This window comes from Cyclopterus lumpus, chromosome 11, assembly GCF_009769545.1.
Source record: "Cyclopterus lumpus isolate fCycLum1 chromosome 11, fCycLum1.pri, whole genome shotgun sequence".
NCBI classification, from domain to species: Eukaryota; Metazoa; Chordata; class Actinopteri; order Perciformes; family Cyclopteridae; genus Cyclopterus; species Cyclopterus lumpus.
In genome coordinates this window covers 10,255,426-10,265,772 of record NC_046976.1, presented here as the reverse complement: position 1 = coordinate 10,265,772, position 10,347 = coordinate 10,255,426, and the positions used below count along the sequence as shown (strand labels likewise).

General features: G+C 41.8%; 1 protein-coding gene across 1 annotated transcript; it reads right to left on the bottom strand.

The window, feature by feature from the left end:
• Positions 1-7,173: 7,173 nt before the first annotated feature.
• On the bottom strand, positions 7,174-9,626 carry lratd2a (LRAT domain containing 2a). Its single transcript, XM_034545954.1, has 2 exons — positions 9,449-9,626; positions 7,174-9,347 (listed from the first exon to the last, which is right to left on the bottom strand). The coding sequence occupies exon 2, from the start codon at positions 9,158-9,160 to the stop codon at positions 8,351-8,353; it is 810 nt and encodes a 269-aa protein (XP_034401845.1). The 5' UTR covers positions 9,161-9,347; positions 9,449-9,626; the 3' UTR covers positions 7,174-8,350.
• Between the last annotated feature and the right edge of the window lie 721 nt (positions 9,627-10,347).

Genomic DNA, 10,347 nt, shown 5'->3' with positions numbered 1-10,347 from the left:
TCTTCCTATGCACCCCGTCAGTATTTGGTTTTAGATCATCTCATAGAAATAAAGAGCAACACGAGATCAGCTTCCAAGAGTGATCGAACAGCGTCCCGCTTCAATTGCACAATGAAGGCAGTGGTCCCCAGATCTCAAGACAGATGGTATGTGCCAGTTAGACTGAGCCTTCAGCTGTCGGGCTGTGTCCACAATCTACTTGTCCACTACACTCCATCCACCATCAAAATTATACGACCAATAAGCACCCTTGCCATTATGGCCTATTTGCATCATGTACTCTTCCAGTCCAGAGAAGGCTAATATTTGGGTAATAACCTTGAAAATATCACGGTCTGGGTTTTTTGTCTCTTGTTTCTTGTTTCATTTTGAAGCCCTTGTCTCTTGTGACCTCTGTTTCCCTGCACTTCCTGTCCCTGTGATTGTCTGCCATGTCCCCACCTGCACCTTCCCTGTGTGCTTCCTGTGTATGTGTCTTCCCTGTGTCACCTGATCATCCCTCATTCCCTTCACCTGGTCCTCACGCCCGTTTCACCTGTTGCCCATTTCCTCATTAGTCCATCACTACTTAGGTCCCCTCACTTGCACTTGTCCTCTGCCAGTCTTGTGTGTTAGTGCCAATCTCTCCAGAGTACCGTTGGCTCATGCCTGATATACTTGCCCTGTTCTGTCGACCCTGGATTTTGCCTCCTCCTTCTCTGATTTGTTTGCCTGTTTTGACTGACCTCCCTGTTTTGACCCTGCCAGAAACTAAGTAAAGGTGTTTCGCTTGTCCATCTGCCTCTGAGTCGTGCTTGTGAGTTCCAGTACCTGTAACACTTACAGGAAACCCCTCTACAATGTATTGTGTATGCTACTATGAGAGTGCATTTTATCAATAATTAAATTAGGATAGATATCCACCATACTTTCTAAAATGGCCAAAAGTCAGTGGATTTAACTAGAAGGGGCATTGGAAGCATTCATACCTTATATGAAAATAGGCTATGGGGTGCAGTACAATTGTCTGTGCTTTCGAGAGCATCGCACTCTGAACAAGTGAATACTGAGCCGGCCTCATTTGTTTGTTAAGGGGTAAAGCTGCACAAGGAGGAGAGGCAGAATGCCAATCCATTTGAGTAGCTCCTTCTTGGTCTTTTCCCCATCTTTTGTTATCTACTTTAAAAGATGTTTAAAGATCAAATGGAGGCTGATTAGTTTGGTGCAACAATTGTGGCCAATAGGGATTCATACCAGGCTGTCTGTTTAGAGGCTGCCACATAATGAGGATGTAAATTGATTATGTAAGATCTGGCAGACACACTAACATATTGCATATTTATACATTTCGACCACTCTGTTCTGCTCCCAGAGATGTTTATATGTAAGCAGGACTGAGACGGAACGCTCAATGCACAGTCACTTCACGCAGTCTGGGATTTATGCAAAGTATGAGTTAATGACTAAGAGCTTAGATTCCTCTTCGGTGCTATTCAACACCAGCTGCATGTCAGTGTTTCAGTTTAGACTGCAAGCTTATACTGGATGAGCTCATACTTACTGTGGGGGACTTTATTTCTTATTAATTTTCCTGTGAGAAATAAACGTCTCAAATGTCTTGAAGTATTTTATTCAATAGAATTCAGCTGAATGGTCAGAGCTCTTTCCCTACGGATGGGTCAGAGGTCTAACAGTGAGACAAGATTTAAGCAGAGTACGAATGCTTCTCACAAACTGAACTGCTTCTTCATTATCAAACACACACACACACACCTTTTCAGATGGAGCTAAGATGTCAAGGCTTGACAGATACTGCTGTTTCTGCTTTAGACAGTGGAGTTCTGCTTCTGCAAAGTCTGGAAGCACACGATGTTTAGAGTTGAGCAATACAAGTTACATCTAAAAAAAAACTTCTGCTAAATTGTCACAATACTTAGAAGAATTACCAGCTAATCTTTATCTGGCACAATTTTACACATGTCTTGACAGAACTAAAGAGACACTTCAGAGACTCTGCAAATGATAGGGTGAATTGAAAACATGAGTACTCAATAACTTGAAACAACTGCACATCATTAAACCATAAACAGGAAATGATTGCCAAATGAAGTGATGTAACTATCCAGATGTTCAGATAGTTGCAGCTAATTGAATTGAAGTGAAAAGGCTGGTGTCCTTGTAAAATACACATAGAATGGGATTCATTCTCACTAAAGACCTACTTGTTGTTCTGCCCTTTCAAAGGTGATCTCTGCCAGCACATACAGCTGCGTCAACAGATAAGCAAGCGATAAGAAGAAATGATTGGGCTACCGCGTCCTTTGACTCACACGGTCTGCTCGTGTCCACTAATTTACCAGCTTGATGATGCGTTAACCCTGAAGAGAAAAGCCTGTACTGTTTGGGTTAAAGTATGTAAATGTGCTCCTGATTTCCTCACGTAATGCAGCAAAGTCACTTTCAAGTGTTCCATGAAATGAATGAATACAGCAGTTGGTCAAAGGCGTAGACCTCAAACCAACCTGTCGCCAAAGCTTTGTATAAACATGACTTGAATTGCTTGCGTTTACTTAGCTGATGCTAATTACCTGCAAGCCAACTGAGATCATTTAAAACAACTCAATTCACGTGACTTGTGTGCCCCCCGGCAAACACTGAGTCCTGTCATCTCAAAATGATCAGTTCAAAGAACCACTGCTAGTGAGCACTGCCATGGGAAAGACCAGGACAACAGCGGGGATAAACAAAGCCAGGCAGACAATGAAGCCACCTGCCTCTTCGGCTTCTGAAACCACACAGCTGTGCCACGCGACTGTGGACCTCATATGAAAGAGCACAGCTTCAGCCGGCATTTCGGGCAAAATACTCGGGCAGCGATCCCAGTAAAATAGAAAAGTTTTGATCAATTGCACATTGGTGAAAAGCAATCCCTAACTTTGATGGCTAATGAAACCCTGACTCAGCAACAATACCTCAGACATTTTTTATAAATTGGAAGTTTTGGACAGTCAAAGACTTTCTTTCTCATACTTTGATAGAATCTTTTAAATTCCGAGACGATGTAACAATTGAAAGAAGAATTAACACAATCTTCCTCTTAGAAAAAAGTTGAATTCATAAGCGGCTGCTCTTCATTGAAGGTTACCTATAGTCATGCTCTAAAAGCTGCTCTCTTGATGGGCGCTGAACAAATATCTAACTATTCACCATGCCAGTGATTCATTCTTTTGTTCGCTGCTAATGCAAATAACACATTTTAGTCATTCCTTCCTTCAAAGTGTGTCATATCGACCTGCCAGGTCAAGTATGACGTCAGTATAATAGTTGTCCTCGAGGCATTGGGGGGTTTTCCTGGGATGACTGGAACACACAATGAGAGGTTGTGTTGCTTATGTGGGTGGCTGTTACTCACTCCCAGCATGCAGGTGTAATCGCATAATGTTTCCCAACATCTTCTCTCTGAGTCTAGGCAGGTCAGGCCACGAAGGGAGTGAATCCTAAAACATTTATAAGCATTTGAATGTGTGCATGCAGTTAAAATGACATTATTAACACTTGGTTACTAGAAAAAAGGAACCCTGGGTGGGCCTCCATGTTGCGCCTTGAATTAGGTCCTTTGTTTATTTACAGAGAAGGATGAGTTTGCGAAATCATATGTCTCTTTTTAGATGCTGCACATATTCAACACACTGATTTCTCTACTGAGTTTTCTATTTGTACAGCTGCATTTATGAAATACATTGGGATGTAGTTATATGGTTGTGTCACATCTTCCATTTCATAGTAAGAAACAACAATAGTCATTATATAATCTTCCAGCACTATTTACATTTTAAGTTAAGCATTTTGAGAAGCTACAGCAGTATATGGTTAAGCTTATCATAAATAGTGATAACAGGAGAAAGCAGCAAGGTTGGCTCTAAAGGGAATTAATCAACGTACGAGGACATTTGAATCTCACTAATCTATGTCTTGTATCTTGTTTGTTTGATTGGTACTAAAAGAATACATATAAAGTCAGGCCATACATAAGTGTAACAGTTCAGCTCCACACCTTCTTTCTGTTAATAGTTGTTTTCATTATATCTGTTTGTCTATTAACTCTCTTGTCATTTCAGACCCGGTCATTCACACCTGATCGTCCTTCATTCCCTTCACCTGGTTCTCACGCCCATCTCACCTGCAACCCATTCCCTCGTTAGTCACTCACTACTTAGGTTCCCTCACTTGCACTTGTCCTCTGCCAGATTGTCTTGTGTTTTGAGACCAAGTTCTCCAGTGTGTATTGGTCATGTCTTGTCCTGAAAATATTCTGTTCAGTAAAGGACTATTTCTTACTACCTCTGTTTCGTCCATTGTGCTTGGGTCCCTGGTCTTCGATCCGTGACACATAAGGCTTTGTCTTACAGATGGAAAAGGGGCACCATTGCCTCCATCATCAAATGCAAATTAACTAAATCGACATAGAAAACCCAAAGCTGAGAAACTGACAATACTTGCAGTCTCTAGGCTCTTGTATTGAAAACCTGTTTGTAAAGAGAAAAAATATCTGTATTATGTGTTGGGCTCTAATGGTCTGCCAAGTCTTTTGTTTGTGTTTGCATAACAGAAAAATGAGAGCATTTCCAAAGCTAAAGAACCCATTTGGTGAAAATGAGAAATGGACCACAACAAGATGAACCTCTCAAACTGTTTTCTAGGTTGAAGGGTTGTGGTTGCTAATGTGCATCCACTTAAATGTATGAACAATACATGTGGAGGCATGAATAGATAAGAAAGAACATTGTTTCTGACCGAGTCTAAACGAGGCTTGTTAAAATGCTTCTTTTGATTCCTCATCCACTGTGTACATCTCACACGGACAGCAAATTATTTTAGTATTATTTAGTATTTCTGCCACAGTGGGACATGAGTGCTGGTTTCTCGCTCTTATAATGCAACTAATCTAATCAGTTCATTAGCATCCTATGGAAATAAACCACACAGAGTAGTAGCAGCAGCAGCAGCAGCAGCAGGCTAAGGTACCTGTAGGCGAGCGCTGACGGTTGATTATAATTGGGTTGCCTCCACCATGTCCAAGCTTTCACATCCCATTAAGAGTAATGGACTGGGAGAGAGTTGATGCTGCTTCACTGTAAGAGCAGAATGCACCTTTCAAGTATATGTAGAGTATTCTAAACAAATCTTATAACTCAGCTCATTAAAGAAATGCATTCAGTATAATACCTTGTTGTACCGCCATGATTGTGAATTATGTAATGGATCTCTGTTACTGGATGAGAGTGTAATAATAGTGAGTTGTTCACTGCAGATGCTCATCGCATCAACACATAGTCACATGTAGAGAGAATAGAATGTTGTTGTATTCAATGTTAATCGCAGCGACACTTCGATGGAAAGACAAAGAGACGGGGGTTTCACTTGCCATGAAGCATGGACATGCTGTGCATCAACCTGAAGAACAACCCTACCTGTGTTTAGATTATGATTCAATGTGCTGCCTGTATTCTTGACCAATGTGGTGAAGTCACTCCTTCTTTTACCTGTATATTTACAGTATGCATTTACCGGTTCAGGATTCGTAAGTTTTGCTCTGCAGACAGGAGAACGACGATTGTTTGACTGTGGCCCGGAGGAGGCTTGCGGATCTCTCATCTGAGACTACTCTGTATCACAGCGTTGTTTTTCACTTAATTGAGTATGCTTTATTATAACTACCGATCCAAGACGTCCCTTTGTCCTTAAAGAAGATTTATGAACATAACATATACCACAGGAGGAATTGTCTGTATGCATTTAATACACGTTGTGATATTATATATTGAAATAATATTGATTATATCAAAGACAAACATCGACCAGTGTAGTGAAAACATTTGTACTTGTTCTATAAATTTGTTAAAAATCAAGCAACATTTTCATTCTAGTGCAGCAACACGCATTTATGTGTGGTTTCAAGACAAAAACTTGAGACTATTAGTTCTGCTTTTAATTGGAAACAGATGAAAACCCTCATAGTACCTAAATATTTATTTCACTTGCAATGACAATGAGGGCTTTAGGATGTCACTATAGACCGAAATGCCTCCATAAGATTGTTGACAGTGTTGGTATGAAAGTTCTTTGCTTCTCAAATTACACCTTTTCCTTCTTCAGACCTTTGAGTGGAACAGCTTGAGAATGAAAACAGCTCATGTTCACACTGAGGACCGAACCTATGACGGGGAGTCATGAGTCGACATCGCTCCATTTTAAGAGGTCGCAAACAAGAAATGTTGAGCAAAACTGCATTGATGTATCTGGAAACTAGAAACAAGCACAACCAGCAGACGCCAACCACGCGTCTTCACACTCAAGTTCATCTGACATGAAGTTCAAAATAAGCCGAACATCTCAAGAACCAAGTGGTTCTTGAGATGTTCAGCTAAAGCAGTAACATCTGCACAGCTGCACTCCAGTCTTGTTAAATACATTTTAGTTCAATATGAAATTGCCTACTATACTTCAGAAACGCTGAACTCGACAAGACCCGAAGGAGTCCCAGTCCCAATTTGATTCTAGCACTGCCTTCAACATCAGAGCAACTGCAGGAACAGCTACTGCACGTACCGTGTGCACGTACCGATGTCAAGTTCAACAGTCTGACTTATTTGAAACTGGATGTCAGGCTGCTGCAGGTTTTAAGCTGTGGGTTTACAGCTTCCTCATTCGGTGGCTTGCAATTTAGTACAACAATCCAGTCATTTCTGCATTAAAAACAGTAATCATTTGGAAAATTGCTTAAAATATTTGTATGATTTCTTTTCAAGCATTTCACCTGAACTAACATAAAAGTCGGAAAATTAATGTTAGCCTGAAGAGTAACATTTCCGTTCTCTTAAAGGGAATAAACTATTAGAATAAATTAATATGAGAAAAAAACGAAACCTACGCATTGTAGAAGTTTCTGATGCGGGGAGAATCACTGGAAACTGCAGATAGTGGAGGCTTCTACAGCAATAACTAAATAAGCTTATTACTGCCATCATCAGGGCACAATGAGCACTCGTTCCATTGATGCAACGCTCTTTCATCACATTGAGGCTATAAAAACACCCTGTAACAATGTTCCCTTGTGGTCTTCAGGGCTGAGAACAAAATACCGTCTGGAATCGTACAAGAAATGATATGAAACAACAAATGTAGTAGGTTATAGTTTAATATCAAAGGTGGCAGGCAGATAGTTGAAAACATTGCTGCAAACATTCATTGTAGTTCTGATACAAACAAACAATCTTGGAGGAGCATTTCTGTCATTCTGTTTTCATCCAAACATCAAATCAGTGGGTTATTATTCCTGTTATTGCTCGTCACTTTTTACTTGAATGCAATCATTTTGTCCATACCTGGATCCTGTGGGCAGGGCCAGAACTAGAAATGATGGGTCCTTTGAGGATTATTGCTTTAGGCCCCCTTAATGAATTTAGTCAAGTTTGTCAGCTGTCAGCCCCGAGAATCATCACAATCGTTTCCATAACATAATGACAATGCTGCTAAAACTATCAATTGTTTTCATCATCAATTAATCTGACGATAGCTTTTCTTGATTGTTTAGTTTCGTAAAATGTCATAAAGTTTCCCAGAATCCCAAAGTTGACGACTTTAAATACCTTGTTTTGCCCAGACAACATGAACAACTCCCAAGACATCCCATTTTAAATGGCTAAAACAATTAGCGATAATCAAAACAGTTGATTATGTTTTACCTGAGAAATAGGCAGAAAGCAGGTGCTCTGGAGTCTGGTGTTAGACAGACCCGGCCTGCAGCATACAGTAGGTTCCAGTGGTGATTCCTCAGGTAAAAGGGAGTTCAGCGAGCAGTTCTGACACATTTCGGTCTGAGAGATGACACCACACAAGGATCAAGGAACAGGATGCACTACGAATAGAGAAGCATTCACTCTACTTACAGGGTAGTGACAGTTTGATGTGTAAAGCTTTTATAAAACTACAGTCTGTGTACAGTGACAGTCTATACAGGCTGTGAGCTACAAACAAGCCTATCGACTAATTCAATTCAATCAGTTTTCCCCTAGATAATTGCATTAAAACCTGATAAGGCCATTAAGCATCTGAGGGTGTTGATGATTGTGGTTAAGGCAATAACATTGTTACACACTTATGTCAAAACATAAAATTAAAATGACAATGTCCAAGTGGAAATGATGACGTGCGTGCTCCAACGTGCTCCAATTCAAACTCAAATGAAGGAGCGATGGCTTGCTAGCAGCCTGTAACAGTTCATGTTTGGTAAAGGCTCCTCTACTTGCAAAGCAGTTATTAAGAAAAAGCATCAAACAGGTGAAGGCGCCTCCATCAGTCGGCGCCTGGCTCACTTTTGATCTCCTCCACGTCTGCGGAAGTGAGCGGCCAGTTCCTGCAACATGGCTTTCCTGCCCAGTTGATCGTTCCTCCTCTTCTCCATGATCGTGTCCTCCAAACTCTGAAACTCCAACATGTGCGAATGTTTGTCGGACATATCTACTTTCAACCTGTAGGGCTGCTTGCCTATCCGTATCTCTCCGCCCATTTTGAACTCCCTCCTGCCGAATCTGCACCAGGCGGCAAAGCACTCGGAGTTCCTCCAGCTCAGCTCGCGGTTCTTTAAGCCCATTTGCTCCATCGCGTTCTGCACCACCATGTCCGGAGCCAGAGCTTTGAATTTGTAAAAGTCGTTCACAATCCTGCACCTCCTCCCTTGACTTGCATCTGTCAAAAAGCTGTTTTTCACCTCGGCTCTGTGCAGGTGCACGACCTGGAAGTCCCCCACGTACACGGCCCAGTGCGGCAATAGACCGATGGCCACAAACTCCACCAGGTCACCTGCTTTGCATCTGTTTAGTAGATTCTCAGGGGAGGAAACCTCCAGGTTGGCAGACTTGACGCTCTTCTCGTAAATGCACTCATCTCTGTTGTAGACGGCGCTCTCCACCTCGTCGCGCCGGTCGAATTGTTTCTCTTCCTGATTCGGGTCCTTCATCGTGCCATCGGCCGCGCAGCCATCCCCCAGCTCATCGTCGTCGTTAGAAAATATGTAAGAGACGCCGATCCGTGGACCTTCCTCCGTGTCCACGCCGTGCGGGTCCACTGTGGGAATTTCGGCGTAACTTAAATGGGACAGCTTGTCCATCTGGTTCCCCATGCCGCTTCTCACCTGGCAGCAGCCCGTGTAATACGATCGGATCGAGCAAGGTGTTACTGGTCGCCAAACATCACCTCCATCTGCTCCAAAACCTCGACAGGTTCAAACTTGCTTCGCTCTGCCGTCGGACAGGGTTTTATCCAAATTACGCATCAGTATGTCTCCGTGGTGATGCTGCTGGGATAGCCTGTTGGTACCACGTCAACAAGTGGAGTTGGAAGGAGAACACAGACTGGTTTCAAATCCAGCGAGCAGAATGATCCGTCAGGTGGAGCCCCGGAGACTCACCTGCTGTTTCCCTGCGTAAAGTTATGTCTGCCGGCGGCCACATGGGATCAAATGAGAGTTAACATCCAGTTCCGGCTCGTATGTTTGTCTACGCCGCGGTTGAACTAGTCCACAGTGATGACGGAAGAGCGTACATTGCGCACTGTGCAACAGAGATCCGGTCGGCGCTGAACTGAAAGCAGATCTTTCGGCATCGCGACAGCAACTCTCTTGAGCGAAACAGCTCCGCTTTTAAAGCGGAAGTGCGCGGAATTTTCTTCACCGCACATGAATATCCTGCTGTTCATGTCCAAATACTTCCATGCTGTTATAGATGTTGCGCCTTTGTCCAAACAGTTGTAAGCATACAACTTTTTCTATTTGGCTTTAATTTGAATTAAAGACAAACTTGATGTCTGGGGTAACAACATTGTGTCTGAGTGGTCTAACAATGTGAACTGCGCTATATATGTTGTATTATATGTAATAAGTTAAGTAATAAGTATTTTGTATTTATAGATGTGTTGTCCATTTTAGTTTCTTAACTTTTTAATGCATTGTAATTTATCTAGTAAATTATCTGTGTTTAGTTGTTTTTTATTTAATTTTTTTATTTACTTTTTTTATTTAGTTGGTTATTTATTTACTTTTTTATTTAGTTGGTTATTTATTTGTTTATGAGGCCACTTGGATTGTGTTCTATTTTAATTTTGTATTTATCCATCTATCTACTAGGGACTAAACTCTATTCTACTTTCTACCTTTAGATAAACAGGCCTTTGTCCTTAATCAGTTTTGGCAAGAATTTCACATTCTTGTCAAACTGAAACTTCCCTGGTTCCAAGGATCCTCCTGCCATTGTGCTGACTCATACCAGTATCCAAAAGTGGGCAATTCCTTCAACACCTGAGAGCGGGGTC

What these genes read in the sequence shown, in the direction of transcription:
- lratd2a (XM_034545954.1), bottom strand. Translation starts at nt 9,160, where the DNA reads ATGGGGAACCAGATGGACAAGCTGTCCCATTTAAGTTACGCCGAAATT.